Source organism: Centruroides vittatus, unplaced genomic scaffold (assembly GCF_030686945.1).
Source record: "Centruroides vittatus isolate TY-2023 unplaced genomic scaffold, ASM3068694v2 contig_955, whole genome shotgun sequence".
In the NCBI taxonomy this organism is placed as follows: domain Eukaryota; kingdom Metazoa; phylum Arthropoda; class Arachnida; order Scorpiones; family Buthidae; genus Centruroides; species Centruroides vittatus.
Window position 1 is genome coordinate 1,374,665 of NW_027122634.1, and position 18,448 is coordinate 1,393,112.

The 18,448-nt window shown below is 25.8% G+C and overlaps 1 protein-coding gene across 2 annotated transcripts in view; it reads left to right on the top strand.

Annotated features, from left to right (window-relative positions):
• Fbxl4 (F box and leucine-rich-repeat gene 4) overlaps positions 1-17,026 on the top strand; it is a 28,560-nt gene extending 11,534 nt beyond the window's left edge. Inside the window, exons 7-15 of one of the 2 annotated variants that reach the window (XM_067282404.1) lie at positions 645-714; positions 7,348-7,457; positions 7,677-7,786; positions 7,864-7,999; positions 10,018-10,110; positions 13,403-13,510; positions 16,234-16,320; positions 16,404-16,508; positions 16,794-17,026. In XM_067282404.1, the coding sequence (XP_067138505.1) occupies positions 645-714; positions 7,348-7,457; positions 7,677-7,786; positions 7,864-7,999; positions 10,018-10,110; positions 13,403-13,510; positions 16,234-16,320; positions 16,404-16,508; positions 16,794-16,929 (955 nt within the window). In that variant the 3' untranslated portion in view covers positions 16,930-17,026. Of the gene's footprint in view, positions 1-644; positions 715-7,347; positions 7,458-7,676; positions 7,787-7,863; positions 8,000-10,017; positions 10,111-13,402; positions 13,511-15,345; positions 15,517-16,233; positions 16,321-16,403; positions 16,509-16,793 lie in introns of those variants that run through there. The other variant, XM_067282405.1, reaches the window with a different exon arrangement.
• The last annotated feature ends 1,422 nt before the right edge of the window (positions 17,027-18,448 follow it).

Here is an 18,448-nt window from a genome sequence, read left to right on the forward strand (position 1 = left end):
ACAAAAATTACTGGCATTTTAGACTTTAAGGAAAAATCTTGTAAAATCGACATAATTTTAATTTGTTCATGTAAAGCTGGACAATCAGGAACCATTTTTGCCGATTCTTAACAGTTGAATCCACTCTCCGTCGATTACACTTATGAGTTTCTCCGAATTCTGATTTCCAAATAATCATGTTTTCACATGGGAATGGATTAAAACATATCAGGCTCCTGTGTGATTTTGGAATTTCAATTTGGGATTGAATTCAAAAGCTTTGCTTTTTCTATTGCTATTCATCTTTACTCCTGATAATACACAAAAACAATTCAAATGACCCAGATAAAATAGTTTTGTTTTTAAACCCAGAGTGTGAGCATCTGGTTAAAGGTGCAAATACACAGTTTACAAAAATTATTCCAAAAACACAAAAATCCTTCGCTCGCACGTATACGATGACCTAGTTTTTGAAGCAGTGAAAAATGAATAAAACCCTTGTCTTATATGCGAGTAAATAGGGTATATCTTTTCTCACATCATTAAAATGAATTAAACTATAAACAAACTTAAAATAAAATACAATAAAAACTATTAAAATATAACTAATACAATATTTTATAAATATTTTGAAAATTTAATAAGCTATTTTAATAATATTACAGATTATTTTATAAACATTGTTATGATCCAACTCTATATACTGGCTTAGAGTTAAAATTATATTGGAACAAGGTAGTTAACTGTTTTAAACTTTTTAATATAATTACTTGAAACTTAATTATCTTAATTATAACTATGATATTTGGAATATTTATTAATCATAAAAGTTTATATTATAAATGTTCAGATCTTTAGTTATTTTAAAATTATATAGGTGGATGTTTGTTATAAAGTAGGTATAAGCCAAAGAAAGAATGAAAATAAAATAAAATAATGCAATAAACATTTCTATGTTAAAAGTTTCTTAAAGCTAAATTATTCAAAATTACAAAATAATTACTATATTATTGAAAATAATCAAACAATTTACAATGTTAGTTTAATATTGCAATGAAATTGATGATTTTGTTATGTAAAACTAATAGTCAGATAAATAATAATAATAAACTATTAAATTTACTATAATAAATTTATTAAACCACAATGCTGTAGAGACTGTGATCTCATTAACACAATAATAATAATACATATGTAACATTCTGTAATTCATGAAAACAATAGAATAACATGAAATAAAGCTAAATTTATTGAAAAGTTTATGAATAGCATACTTCACTAGAAATTCTCCTGTGAAGCATGCTTTTTACGAGAAGATAGAGGTTGAAGAATTGAGAAGAGTAGATATTTCAAGAAATTCAAGAATAGTTGCTAATATTTTGTTGTGATAAATGCAGGGTGTGACAGTGGAGTGAAGTGAAAAAGCAACTGCTCGGTTAGAACACAGAGTTTAATCTAACAATTAAGCTGTATATACTACATCTATCAAAAGCAAAGGGAGACAAGGTACAAAGTACGAGAACGCAGTTGTATAAACAAAAGTCTATACATCCGCTGGAATGTACCTAGTAGAGTGTCACGTTACTCTTAACAACACTTCCCCTCATTCCAGTGGGTTGATTGACTTCATATTTAAAAGTCTTAGTCCATTAGCATGCTTCGGATAGTGTAAGCCTTTTGTCAAAAGATCGGCAGGCATCCTATCCGTTGGAATAAATGTGATGTCTATTCTTCCTCGTTCAACGCATTCACGCACGAAATGATGTCTTATGTCTATGTGCTTACTTCGCGAGTGAAACATTGGATTTCGAGCAAGTAATAGTGCTCCTTGGTTATCGCAATAAATTGTCAATTTGGATTTATTGCCTTTTGAGAGCTCATTGAAAAGTTCTAGTAGGTGTAGAGCTTCTTTAGTAGCGTCTGATAATGCCATATATTCGGCCTCGGTACTCGATAAGGCAACTGTGCGTTGTTTTCTCGATTCCCATGATATTGGTCCATGATAAATGCAACTTGTTTGCGGAATGAAACTTCATAGCCTTTATCACAAATCTTACTTACAGACATGAGATTTGTTCGAAGGTCTGGAACCAGAAGAGTGTCGGATAAGTTAAATACTCGTCCCGTTGATTCGTCGTCAAGTGTTAGTTGCACTGAGCCTATTCCTTCGATTGGTGCAGTGTTTTCTTTGCTGGCTAGGTTCAACATTCGTCCGTCGGGTTTGATTTCTGTAAAATCATCTCTATTGGCACACATGTGGGAAGATGCACCACTGTCGAGACACCATTTATCCCTTTTGGTTGATCTTGAATCAGTTGTCTCGCCATGAAAGCATTCTTCGACGGCTTTACCTACACGCTCACTATTTTTGGGTTTGTAACGGCAGTCAGAAGACCTGTGATTTCGACGACCGCAGTATTCGCATTTCGAACCACTTGTATTTGTTTTCTCGAATCTGAATGGAGTTTTGCCTTTTGGATTCCTACGACCATCTTTGTTCTTGAAATTCTTCTTATTTTCAGCATACATGGCATTCGGTACTGCGCTGGTATTCTTGCCTTTTCGAGATTCGTGCTCCTTGAGGATCTTCACCTTAAGGGCATCTGGATTTGGCAGATTGTCGCGTGATTCGATTGCACAACGAAAGTTTTCGTAGGATGGCGGAAGGCTATATAACAACATTATAGCGAGAAGGTCGTCGTTGATGTTAACATTTAAATCTTGAAGCTTATCGACAGCATCAAAAAATTTGTTTAGGTGGTCTCTGGCGTCATCAGGCTCATCCATCTTATGTAGTATGAGCTCAAATTCTAAAAACTTTAAATTAAAATCCGAGTAAAAAGCTACTCTTTAAAATCCGACTTCGAGTGAGTTAAGAAGACAAATAAGGAAGAAAAAAGATGCTATACTTTCATATTTTTATTAATTTCATTTCCCCAAATGCATTTCGCCATGCCTCATCAGTGGGTAGTTGAGTTTTGGTAACCTCCGTTCCTTTTATGCTGGGTGATGTTTTCCCAGCATGCATCTATCTGCATACCGTCATTCAGATTGATTAAATTTGCATATTCTTTTATACAAAAATGTTCTATTATTCTACGTTTTAAACAATCTTCTTCTTTATAAAGTATTTTTATATTATTTCTGTCTATGTTACAAAAATTATTTTTATAATGTAGGTACCACGGCGATTCTTCTCTTTTTAATCTTATTGCTGCCTCGTGCTCTTTTAAACGTACTTCTAACTTCCTTCCAGTTTCTCCGATGTAAGACTTCGTTTGTGGACAAGTACAAGATAATTTATAAATTACACCTGCAACATCAAGTTTGTTTGACATATTGGCATCATCTTTGTTTATGGCATTAACTATATTCAACAATTTGTTCTTTTGTTTTGCCACGATACATATAGAATACTGTTTAAAAATTAATTTATATCTCTCATAAAGTTTATGTACATACGGAAATTTAACATATATAATATTATCAATATGATTCTTTACATTATATCTGTAATTTACGAATTGATTGTACCACTTACATAATAAATTCTTTGGATAATCATTCAATAAATATTTTTTAAAAAGTTGTTTTATTTCTTTATCTATGTCTTCTTGTAAGGATGTCCTATTCACTATTTTTTTGAGGTCCATAGTAAAGACGTTTTTCTTGGTTTCTACGGGACAGTATGATTTGTAATTAATGGTCTTTTTTGTATTACATAATTTTTCGTACTTACGGAATAGCAATCGGTTTTCCTTTCTCAATATAGTAATATCCAAATAATTTAATTCCTGATTTTGTTCTTCTTCACTGGTGAACTTTAAGTTGTTACTCAAACTGTTTGCATAGGTTTCAATATCTTTGGATGAAGTTATTTGTGAGTCATATATAATTAGTATATCATCAACGTAACGTGCATAGTACTCTATACCTGGAGCCTGTGATATATTTTCATCAATCGGTATCATGCAGATATCAGCCAGTTTTGGTCCGATGACCGATCCCATAGAGATTCCATTCTTTTGTCGGTAAAAGTCTGTGTAAATTTTAAAATAATTATTTTTAAATATAAATTCAATAAAAATTAAAATGTGCTCAGGTATATTATATCTATTTATGGTTTCTTTAATCATTTCTAGTGTTATCGATGGATACATGGACTTGATATCTAAACTCATAAGACAATGACTTTTTTTAATTTTACCTTTTAGTAGTCCATTAATTAATTCATCTGTGTTTTTTATGCTGTAGAGTGATCTATCGATTTTCTGCAAGTAGATTTTCAAGTAATATTCAAGGTTATATAAAACTGTTTTTTTAAAATCCACCAATGGTCGACATATATTACCAGGTTTATGAGTCTTAATTCTTAGATTTAATTTTGGATATCGTATATTATTAAAGTCTAATATCTTTTTTACCTGGTGACTTGGGACTTCCTGTTTATATTTCTTCATTAATTTTGTAAGGTTTTTCTTTATTTCCTTTAACGGATCTATTGGTAACTGTTCATATTCGTCAGACGTAACTATTTCATTTTTCTTAGATTGTAATTCTTCTTTTGTTAATATAACAAGTTGGTGCGATTTATCTGCCTTTACTATGGAAAGGTTATGTTTCTTAAAAAACTTAATTAATCTTTCTGATTTTTTAATCATTTTATTTGCTTTTTTATCAGTTATATAACTATTTTTACCTCTGTACTTGCCCAAGTCTTTACTTAAGTTGGCTCGTAGCTGTGCTTTATCCTCGTTGGATCCAGATATTTTCCGTATAACATTCTCAACTTCTGCTACTATCGGATAAGGTTTAGCGTACATTGGTAAGTTCATATTAAGTCCCCAGGACAACAATCTCAGAAAATCCCGTGGTATATCTACAGAAGTAAGATTAATTACCAATTTATTCAACCAATCTTGTTTTTCTAGTTCAGTAGGATACTCAAATTTAATTTTCAATTTCTTATTTTTGTTTATCAAATAAGAATTTAAATTATTGACAGTTACTCTATTTCCACTAGATCTTTTCATTTCTTTTAATTTTTTCCTTAGTAAAAATATTTTTTTACCTTTTATCTTAATTGCTGACTTTATAATCATTTTTTCTATTTTCTTGACGTCACCTAGTTGAATACTAGAACGTATAGACTCAGGTAAACGGAAGGTTACCGGTGTATGTTCTTCTCGTAAGAAGCACTTGAAGTAGTTCACATCTATCGTCAATCGGTTTATTTGTCGCTGTAACTCCTCTATCCCCATTCTTCGATTCTCAAAGTGCTGAAACTATTCAAAAAATTTAAAAACCAATGGGATCGGTAAAAAATTCCAATTCTAAAAACTTTAAATTAAAATCCGAGTAAAAAGCTACTCTTTAAAATCCGACTTCGAGTGAGTTAAGAAGACAAATAAGGAAGAAAAAAGATGCTATACTTTCATATTTTTATTAATTTCATTTCCCCAAATGCATTTTTAAATTTTTTGAGTAGTATGAGCTGTTTGAGGAGTGTGGTCTTGCGCACGGGACCTTTAGATTGGTAAATGGATTCCAATTTGTGCCAAATTTCCAATGCAGTTTTACATCCCTTGATTTGTTTAAGTTCGCTGGAACTGATCGTGAGAATTAAATCGGCTTGGGCTTTGGAATCGTCCTCGTCCCATGTGGCTGCCTTTTCCTCATCATCGATGGGTCTTGGGTAGGTCCCATTCACGTATTTCCACGTTCCATTTTTAACTAAAATAGCCTTTGCTTGAATTTTCCACGTATCATAGTTATCTTTCTTCAAAGGCTCGATTTTGATCGTGGTTGTCATTATTAAATTTAGTTGTTAATGATCGAATAAAAAAAAATCACGACTGTTATAATCGGGAAAATCGACGTATCGTCTTAAAGTCTGTGGGTACGATGTCTATATATATCAGTAATTTCCCACCAAAATCAGTTTTGTATAAATCCGTTGCAGCGTTTTTGTTTGCTAGCTTGACCGGAAGTTGACTTCTCGATGCTTGTCGTGGAATTTTATAAAAAAAGGATTCATACCTTTGTTCTCTGTTAGTTCTCTGAGTTTCGTAGTGATTGGATTCGTGGAACGTGAGAAATAGTCCAAACAAAATTCACTACTTGTTGCAGTTTTATCAATTACACTTCTTCCTTGGGAATTTTCTTTTATTCCTCTTCAGAAAGCTACTCCTGGGCCCATAACCTGTTGTGATAAATGCAGGGTGTGACAGTGGAGTGAAGTGAAAAAGCAACTGCTCGGTTAGAACACAGAGTTTAATCTAACAATTAAGCTGTATATACTACATCTATCAAAAGCAAAGGGAGACAAGGTACAAAGTACGAGAACGCAGTTGTATAAACAAAAGTCTATACATTCGCTGGAATGTACCTAGTAGAGTGTCACGTTACTCTTAACAACATATTTCTATAAAGTAGTTTATATTTGAGCTTGATGCTGTTTTAGCAGCCCTTGACAAAGCCATTCTTATTTGATGTTGCTCAAGTCGCACTTCACAGCCTTCAGGGGTCTCAGTTGTTCTTATTCTTATAGATCTAGAATTTAACTAACCAAATTTACTCTTACATTTTCCCCTAGGCTTTTTTTTTTTTTTTACAGAATAGTGAGTTTTTTAATTCCATGTTAATAAAACAAAGATGAATTGTACGTATGTTAGTTAGATGAGCAATGGAGCAATGACACTTTCTAAATAAATAATGGGCTTGTTAAACACATGGTCACTATGAAAAGATTTTTTTTTTTTTAATTTGTTATAGAAGTGATACAATGCAGCTATCTCTTTTTAAAGTTTAAATTTTAAATTTAATGAAATAAGTTTAAAATATGCCATTTGCCAAAATGTTTTAAAATGCAACTTAAGGGAAATTTTCTCATCTAGCTTGAACTAAATGAAGTCACTGATGTTACTGCAATGTAAGTGTGATCACTGATCCCAAATTGATAAAATGTTTATTCTATAGCTAATATTCTTGCAAAATAAGTAGTCTATACTTTCCGTCAGAACATAAAACATATATAACCAAAATTTCATCTGGATTGGACAAAAATTGCGAGAATTATAAGGAATTCACACACACACACACACACACATTTATATTATATTAGTAATAGATAGAACCCTAAAACAGTAAAACCAGATTGAACATGCTAATTTTACTGTAAAATAAATATATTATTATAACAATTGCTATTTGCATGTATAATTCATGAATTTCATCTGATTCACTTACTTTTGAAATATAGTGAAACATTTTTAAACAAATATGACTGGATAGGATAATCAAAAATTTAAATGCTTTAAACATTCCCATATAATTGAATTAAATATTAATTTTAATATTAATAATTAGGTAACATCAGATATGTTGTATGGACTTAAAAACAGATGTTCATCACTTCAGTATTTAAATCTTTCTTGGTGCGGCAATAAAGGAAAATTGAATCCTGCTAGTTTTATTCAGTAAGTATTGATTTTAAATATTGCAAAAGAATTTGTTTATCACTTAAATTGCTTCATGATATATAACTATCAACTATGGTTCATAAGATAACTAATTTTATTATGAAAAACTTGTCCATTTTCTTACATTAATTTACATATATGATTATTAAATGATCTAATATTATTTCGTAGAAGTTAATAAATTTAAGTAAATTTACAAAATTCTTTCTTTATCAGATTTTTAGAAAATTGTGGGCAATTTCTAAAATATCTTTATTTATCAAACTGTTCATTTGTTAATAATGACTGCATGAAAGCAATAGCTGATTTTTGTCCTTATTTGCAAGGTAAGTTGCAAGGTAAAATATAGTATCAATATTTTATTTCTGATTACTTTATAATATACTAATACTTCTTAAAATAGAATTTCAGATTTGTAGCTGCAGACAAAGAAGCTTAGATCAACTTGGATTTATGCAGATATCAAGATTGGTCGAACTTCGACATTTAGATTTGTACAGAACTCTCATTGATAAACATTCTATTATTGGAATATTAAGGTAATTGATTTTAATCAATTTCTTCAATAAAAATTAAACCATTTTAATAATAACTTGACTGGAAGTATTTTTTTATTTCTGAATATATTTATTATTTTTTTTATTAATGTAATTATTTTTCAATTATAATTAAAAATAACTGCTAGATTTGTTTTAAATTTTATATAATTTCATATTTTAAGATGTGAATTAATTAAAATCTTATTGAAAATACATAGTTTGTTATCTAAAATATAAATGGATATTCTGAATTTGATTACATCTCCTGTAAAATGTCTTTTTCTTATTATTTGGAAAATTAAAATTTTTATCTATAGTTTGATATTATTTCATTGATCGCCTATTTTAAATTGCATATAATACAGGAAATTTGTTTTAGTTTCTTAAGAAAAATTTTTAGTGTTGCATTTATCAATTATACAAGAAAAAGAAATGCAAGAAAAAATTCATAAATTAAGTTTCTCACAGCATGTGATTCATTTTAATAAATGCAGTTTCCATGGATTATAATCTAATTATTACAATCAACTAATGACTTATTACAACTATATTTATTTTTTATTATTTGTCATAAAATACAAATAGTAATAATTCAAAACTTATTATTAGCAGATTAAATCTGATATTTTAATAAATAAATAATATATTAAATGTAAATTTTAATGTATAAACCACAATACATTAAAAAAATCCAGCAACATTTAAAACTGCATGTGGCATTGTTATGATATTTTATTTTAAAAACTTTTTATACAATTAATTAATTATAAAATGGTAAAAAGCATAATTTTGAGGGTAGGGATGAATTTTATAAAAAATTGAAAATGCTAATAACAAGTAAAATCTTTTAAGTTTGACTCTTACTTGAGTTATGACACATGACCCCCTATATCTCCCCACTTCCTCAACCTTTAACCATCAAAATTTAATAACGTCAAACCTCCCTGCAAAACTTCAGAAACTTTCAACAAAAAGCATAGGAATTATTAAGCTTTAAAGTAGGTGAACAAATCATGCACATACACACACTAATATTCATATATATAAGAAAAAAATCCCAAACTTTTTTGCATTTAATGTTTCAAGGTTTTCTGAGGCCAAAAATGTAAAAATCTTTTGGGCGCATTTTTGACTAATTGCCTCCTTACTTCCCCTCTGTTTTCCAAACTAAGACAAAGAAAAAAAATGTTCTTATGAAAGGATTTGGATTCAGTTTTTTCCAAGATTAAAGCACATTTTTTTATTCTGTTCAATTTTTGCATTTTTCATTCAAGTTACACTTTAAATGTTTTTCATAACCATAGTTCAGTGATTTTCAAAATATGGTTTACGAGCAGGCTTCAGGTGGTCCACAGACATCTAGTCATTTTTTCAAAATGCAATTCTATGTTGTTTAGCCAGAGAAAAGAACATTTTTACGCATTACATATTTCTTACATTAGTTTGTAGAATAGACACAATATTAAGGCACATCTAAGATGATATTTACAACATAATAGTATGAACATGGTATAGGTGCATCATTTATCTGTGAATCTGTTTGAGTGGTCTGCAACTTGAATAACTTTGAGAATTGCTGATCTAGTTTGTCGTCTTGAAAAATAGTTATTTATAAATTAATTTACTTTAAGTTTGAAATACATGTTTAAAAAATTCTAAGATGATTACCATTTATTAATAATATGATAACTTAATATAAACTGATAGCTTTTCAATTAGTAATGAATGATACAGAGTAATAGGATGTACTGTACTGTTTCTTAATTATTAATCAATGCATTAAATGATTTTCTGTTTATTTTGTGGAATTTTTTTAGCTTTTAAAAAACTATACCTATTAAATCATTACAGATATTATTTCCCTTATGGTCTATAATGAACTGTTTTATTATTTCAGTTTTATTGGGTTTTGTAATTGAATCTTTCTTGAATCATTTATAACCGTTCAGAATTATTCTATTAACTTTTAAATATTAATTTAAAAATATCTTTAATATTTCAGTGAAACTTTTTCATAGGTCATGTATAAAATTACAATATTTGGGACTTGGAAATTGCTCATCTATAAATAACTTTGATGATATTGCAGCAGAAATTGCTCGGAATCTAAGGTAATTAGTTTCTTTTAATTATTTACTAAGAATAAATACTATATTAGATTTAATGTATGAATTTGGTATAATATATATATTATTATATTAAAACATGAATCATACAAAAATATTTTAATCTTATTCAATCTGTTTTGATTCAATTATTATCTGTTATTAATTGCATTAAGTTTAATGCACATCCATGCATATTTTATATATAATGATGTTTTTTCATATTTTACTGTTAGTAATTTAGACATTATATTATTATTTATTACATTTAACTAAATTTCACATTTATCTCATAATATATATAAATAGTTTTAGCTACTTGAAATACACATAATTAGATGAGAAAAATTGTCACTTAATTATTTTAATTGAAGAGTTTTTCTAATTTATTATTTTCTGTCAAATATGTATAAATCAAACATTTTTACTTTAATATGTAGAATTATCATCTTTTTTCTGTAATTTATTAATAATCTAAAATTTATTTAAATATTTTTAATGTAAAAAAATTAATGTGTCTATCTAAATGTATAGCATATAAATATAACTACAGTTGACTCCGCATAAGTCGTCGCCTGGATAACCCAACACCTTCGGTTAAGTAGTCAGTTTTCTGTGGTCCCAGCCGACTTACATAGGCATTAATGTTAAAAACTTCGGTTTACTCAACACCGTTTAACTCGTCACTATTGGATAAGTCGACATACTTTTGCTGTCCCACACACTGATAAGTCGTCACCCCTCCTGAAAAAATGAATTCACTCCGCATGTGTGGTGCGAACTCATTTTTTTCAGGAGGGGGAGTCGATTTATTTATTAATATATAATTAATATACATATACATATTAATAAAAATACCTTAACATTTTATATATTTTTATGTATAAAATAATAACAGATAAACAAAAAGAAAATATACAATCTACATCAATGTCACACCAGAATCCAATTTTGCATTTTCTCACGCTAGAGGCATTGAGAATCCTTAGACGTTACTTGCCAACAATTGACAATTGCGAAGATGATGTTTTCAAGGCGTTCGTGATCGTTGAAAAAGAAAATCGAGACAGTTAAGTGCTCAAAACAAACAACACTAAACAAATTTTTCAGTTTTTTATCTATGGAGTAATTTTAAATGGAGGACACAATGTATTGTAAGCCTATACTACTGTTTAACGCACTACTGTATTTTCCTAATTGTAGTTTTGTGGTTTTTTTTTTCAACTTCACTTTAGTTGTCACATCGGATAACTCAACACATTTCTATTTTCCCTTGGGGTGTCGACTTATGCGGAGTCGACTGTATTTACATTTATACATTGATTTTTTTACATTTAAAGATATTTAAATAAATTTTAGATTATTAAATCATAAAGAAGAGTTTTACTTATTATATACTCTATTATACACTTCTTCCGAAGATAACAGAAGAATCAAACTTTGTTTCTTGTTTTTTGCAGAAATTTTAATATTTTATTTTTAATACTTTTCTTAAATGCTTATTATAGTTAACATTTAGAATATTATTGTTAATTTGATTTTTCAAGAGAATCTTTTTTCTAAACATTTTTGAATATATATTTTTCCTGTTTTCCTAATCTTAAAATCATGTTACAGTATTTTTAGAAGTGATGCAATGTTTTCAATTCTAAATATTATTTGAATTTTTCATTAGGTTAATTGGATTTTGAATCAAATTTTATGTGAGTTTGATGTATTATAAGAATGGGAATACACATTTAATAAAGCAGTTATTTGATATTAAATGGGCAGAAACAAAAAAACATTAAGAAATAGATAATGGATTCATTTAAATTTAATAGAGTAATAAGTATAATACATTCATTTTATAAAAGGAAAGTTTGAGTATAAAAATTTTACTGAAACAAAATCCTTGAAGAAAAATAACATATTATTTTTTAAGTTTTGATTTTCTTACAATGCAATACCTTATTTTGTATGTCTTCCTAGATTTGAATTGATTAATGATGATTATCATTTCATATTTTTAAAATAATTTGTAATTAACTGTATTGTAATGTTTTTTAATATAATTTTTTTTAAAACATTTTAAAAAATAATTTTTACATATTTATAAATATTAAAATTTTGTATGTTTTATTTAAACATTTAATATTAAATTATTGACCTAAATATTTATTTGATAAGTAAAGACTTTTTTGAATACATGTAATAGAATTTTCTTTTTATGAAACAAACAGGATACATTCTGACTGCATAAAAAGCTATTGTTTCAAATTCAAACGTTGTAAGCTACTTATAGCTTAACTTTAGAAAATCTTATAAAAATTCCAGCTGTTTCTTTTGGAATATTTAAAGGATTTTCTAAAGATTTTGATATAAGTAGCTTAAAAATGTTCAAATTTAAAATAAATACAACATTTTTAAGCATGTAGAATGTAACCAGAATTTATTGATTTTTCTTTCCCCTCAGATAAATAAATATATTTGAGAAAGTAAATATCCTAAAATTCTGTTGAACATTGAATTAAAAAATGCAAAATGAAAATATTTAGTGTATATATATTTATTTATATATACACTCTAAATATTTTTATTTTGCATTACTGTTTTTATATATATAAATAATAAAGAGTAACATATTTTCATTTTTCATTATTCTTATATATATATATAGAATTTATATATATAAATTATTTTATTGATAGTTTTTAAAATAGCTTATTTAGAAAAATTTATAATTTATTCAATTTTATTCTCTTACTTAAAAGACTACATAATTTTATTAAAAAATTATTATAATTAATAAAAAAAATAATTTGCTTTCTTTTTGGATACAGTTAATTTTCAGAAAATTATAGAAATTGTAGTTAATGGATAACTGTTAACTCTCAATGTGCTACATTCCCATTACAATATTAAGATTGGTTTTAATGCTTACAGATGTAGCAGATGTCTCTCAGATACTGGTATTCAGACAGTTATATTTTCATATTCTTCATAATTTGCATTTCATAAATCTTTATCATAACTTAGATCAGTCAAAGAATAACATCGATCAGTATTATAATATATTTTTCCTGATAGAATAATGCTCTGTAATGATAAAGCAGCTGTCAATAATTAATTATAAATAACTTTTCAAGGTTATTGTGGAAAATTTCTAACATATTAAAGGAAAACAAGAAATTACTATCATTAGTTAAGAATTAAGTTTGTATTTTACTATACTAAAACATTTTTCTCATAAGATTTTTGCTTACTAAATTCTTATTTTACTAAAATTTATTTAAATTAATTGAAATTTTAAATTTAGGAATTTGAAAAGTCTTGATTTATGGAGAGCAAAAACATTAAGCTCTGTTGGAATATATTTATTAGCTAATCATTGTCTTTTGCTAAATGAGATTGATATTGGCTGGTGGTGAGTATTTTTCTAAATATAATATTTTAAAATAATAAAGAAAATTTATCCCATATTTAAAAAAAATTATAACCTAGAATAGAATTTGAATATGAATAGATTTTCTTCTTATATAACAACATTTCAGAAACATCTGAAACTGTTTATTTCATTCTCTTATTTTGCATTTCTAAGAAAGTATAGCCTATTAAAACATTACAGTCTCCACAGTCATTTAATAAATTCGATTTTCTTGTTATTCAGTATGTGTAATATGTTTAGATCTTATGGTTTTATACTTATAATTTTATTTCCAATTTCTGATTTCAGATAATTATAATTCTATAATTATTTTTTTTTAATAATTCTTTTAATAAAGTTATAAAGAGACTTTATTTCAGTAAAATGCATTATATTTTAAGTTTGTTTCATTCTGCATGTATTGATTTGTTCTTTCATTAAATCTTACTGGTATCCATTTCCTAATGACATAAAGACCATTAATAGTACTATTTCTATCTTTTCAAGATTATTTCAGTTTTACATATTGAAAAAAGCTAAGTTAACTTAAAATGATTTTATTTAATGTTATGATCATTATCTTTTCTTAACTATAAATTATATATTTTATAATGTAGAAAAGCATGTAACTATTATATTAAATAAAGAAATTTGTAAACTATATAACATTATATATATGGCATCTTTGCCATATATACCACATAAATATTAAAAATGGATCTATGTATTTATGATGTGTTTAATTATTTAATAGATTGTAAATTCTGTAAATAAAAGTTTATCTTTGATTCTGCCTTTAAAACATTAGTTAGAATGCTAAATAATAGTAAGCTCTCTTTTTCATGCAAGACAATTACTAAAAGTTTACATTTAAATAAATTTAAAGAGAAAGAGCATTCCAAACAATTACTAAACATTATCTTTAATTGTATATTAATCATTTTTTGAACAGTCTATTAAAGTGAAGACATTATCACTTTATTTTTTTACAGTTGATTATTACTTATCCATCTGGCTCCTCCTAGAAAGCTTTTAACTTCTCCTCTACTATATTTAAGTAAAAATTTACATGTTTAATTGATAATCTCAATTTCTGTTTTTACAAATTCAGCTAAAGTTTCTAGAAAATGCATTGGCTTGCTTTTTCTTTCTAATTGTGTAATGTGCTTCCATTAGTTCCTAATTTAAAAAATTTAAAATATTTCAAAAATTTTTTCAATTGTTCTAAAATGGCCTATTTCTCACTTACACAAATTTGATTTTAAACATTTTTTGCTATAGACTTCTACGGAAACCAGAATATTAAACTTTCTTAGTCAAGTTTCTGTAAATAAAAGATAGTCAGTTCAATGCCCTTTATAAGATATAACTTAACAGAATCTGTGGTGAGCATGAAGTGCATAGTTTAAATATTAAAAAATTCATACCTCTGTTAAAGAAAATTGTTTTAGAAAGCACAAATAGAAGAAAACTTCTAACTCGTCTTTGTAATTTAAAAGTGAATTCTCGAGAGTGATTTAAGTAAATTTTTGTATGAATTTTGCACTGCTTTACTTTTTAATCTTTGAATATGGAAAAAAAATATAAATTTTTCAATTCACTAAGTTGTTTAATAAAAATTCTTTCTTCTCTCTCATCCATTAGAAAATTTATTTGTCAAATAATCAAACTAAATTTATAAAAATTTAAATTATTTATTTTTCTAAAGCACTTTCAAAATTTATTTTTTCATTCTCTGTAGAGTTCCATATATTTTATTTATTAAAAATAGATATTTTTATAGATAAATTATATATTCTTGGCCTTTGAAAAATTTAATTTTAAATTTTTCATAGTTTGATTCAAAATTTCAGAAGAAATACAAATAGAATTTGAACTTCAAAATATTACAGGTTTATGTTATTCCTCTCAAAGAATATTTTTTGAAGAAAATAAATAAATATTATTATAGAGTTTGTGTATATAAAATCCAAGTTTTCTTAGATATTAAAAGTTGATATTTGTTTATATAAATTACATAAAAATGGATCCGCATATTTATGATGCGTTTAATTACTTGAATGGATTGTAGATTTGACATAACTCAGAATAATTGATTGGTATATTCTTGGATTATTAATATATTTTTAAGAATAATAGACAGAAGATAAATATTGATGATTCATTAAATTCGTCTTTAAAATAATATTGTTATGTAATATTTTACATTTTATATGACATTAACAATTATGATTTAATATCAAATATAATAAGAGTTCCAGTTTTTCATTTACTTTTTATAAATTGAAATGAAAATATAAAATTAAATTTATAAAATACAAACGGTTTTTTGTTGAAATTGAGAACAACTAATTGCTATGATAATAAATTATATATAATATATGTAGCAAATACAGTGCATTATGTTATTCTATACATCTATAATATGTATCAATTGTTGTTGCTAATTTGTCAAATTATTAACGTTACAATGTAAACTATAGCTACTGATTTACCATAGGATAAAACAGTTTAGCATTGAGTTTTATGTTGTTATTTTCTGTTATTACACAAAAAAAATAGATGTAATGATCTTATAACATTTGGAAAAAAAAAAACTCTTATTAAGGAATTAAGAAAAAACAATTACTATTTGTATTTGTGGCATTAGAAGATTAAATCAAAAGATTAATAAATTTAAATTATAAAATATTATATTGCATTTTTAAATATTTTTATTTTAGTAATTCAATAGATGCAAGTTCAGGCTGTTTGAGAGATCTGTTTCATAAATGCACCGAATTGAAGAGAGTGATTCTTACGACAATACGGTAAAAGCAATAACTGTAAAACTGTATTAAAATATTTTTCTTATAAATTTAACTACTTTTAAAGAAATTATATTTATTTACAGTACAGTGTCTGATTTTGATCTGGTAACTATTGCGAATCACTTGAAATATTTGGAGCAACTTGATCTATTAGGTGTGAGAGAAATAACTAAAGAAGGAATATTAAGGTAATAATAACTTTATTTTTTTTTTTTATAAAATGTACTGTACTTCAGTTTTTACTAATATTACAATTAATATGATAAATGTTGCATTAAGATACTCAGTATATAAGATTATTCTCTTACAACAATTGTATGAATGATAAGGATCTTAAACGATAATTATTTACTAATTTAATAATCAACAAATGTAAATGTTTTAAGTTTTTAACTTAATTTTAATATTAAAAATAACATATTTTTATTCTTAAATTAATTTTTTAATTGTATTTTTCATACCGAAATTTATAGGATATTGACGGATTGTAAAAAGCTGAAGTTACTGGACGTGTCCTTCTGCGGCCAGATTGATTTTGAAACAGTTAACCACTGGCAGGAGATGTTTCCAAATATAACCATTCAGAAAAGCTATCAAATTCCAGATTGATAAACAATAAATCTATATTTTTATATATAAATGTAAAAGTATATAAAAAAATTTTTATATGTAAAATTTAATAAAATTATAATAAAAAATATATGATATCCTGTAATTGATAAATATAGAAATAAAAATAGTTTTATAATATAAAATATTATTGAAATAATTAAATTTATATAATAACTAAAGTGTAAATCACAATAATTAAATTTGCAAATTTAGCTATTCTCATTTTCAGTAATATTGCTCGGCTAATTTACTAATTTAATAAATGGAATTTAATTAAATTCATATACTAAACAATAGCTTAATATAAATATTCAAGTAAGATATTTAGACCATAACTAGTCTTTTTTTAAGAATATTTAAAGCTAATTTTAAAACATTAATCAGTTGTTCTTTTTATTTATATAAGTAAAATTAAATTTGGCATAAATATTAAATTTAACTTGAAAATATTTTACTCTTAAAATACAAAGCGACATTTTTAATCTTCTTTTGTGACATATTTTAACATAATGCCAAGTTATTTAAAAGTAATAATTACACCAGAATATAAACCTGTTCAGTTGAAAATGTTTCATCATAATAATTTTCCACCATTGAAGATAAAATGAATGAAAATTCTATTTTAATATTCAGAATAAAACATTCAAAACAATTAATTTGTTCTATTAATTAAAGATGGAATTTACATGCTTAAGTGAAGAATTAATAGCTATTTGTAGTGTAAGAATTGTTTTTAACTATAGAAAATTTTATCATAAATTGGATAAAACAAGATTTAATCGATTTATTTGATCTATAAAAATCTATTTACAGAAAATATTAACGTATAGAAACTGGAATTTTTAACCAGAAGTTTTAATTATCAACTTCATTTATAAATCTTTTCTAAACTGGTATGGAAATATAATACATAACCTACATCAGTGGTTAAACGATTATTACATTAAGATAGTTTTTATTAATATCATTATTGTTACTTTAAAAATAACAATAAAACGTGTAAATACGTAAATGGTTTAATAAGAAAGACGATAAAATAATTTAAATTTCTAACTTTTATTTTCAATTGCAACCAAAAGATGGTGCCACAAGAATTTAACTTAGAAAATCAATTTTTGTATTCGGAAATTAATTTTCAGTTAAAAAAAAAAAAAATACAGCTTTTAGAAGTTTTAAGTCAGCAATTTTTTTATTTTTGATTAATTGTTATTAAGTACATTATAACTTGTTTAAAAATTAAAGCATTACAGGTAATTTTGACTGGCAAAAACAGGAAAAAATTAACTAGATAATTATAACTAATAAATAAATAATTTACTAATAAAATTTTAATTTTTAGTAAATTGATTTTCACGATAAAATTTTTAAATAAAATATTACACTTGAAAACTTATAAATAACAATTTAAAAATTCTAGACATATTAAAACTAAATTAGAGTAATTCTTATCAATGTAAATTATATTTTGACAGAAAAATATGAATTTTATACATTATTAGGTATCATTTAAGATATA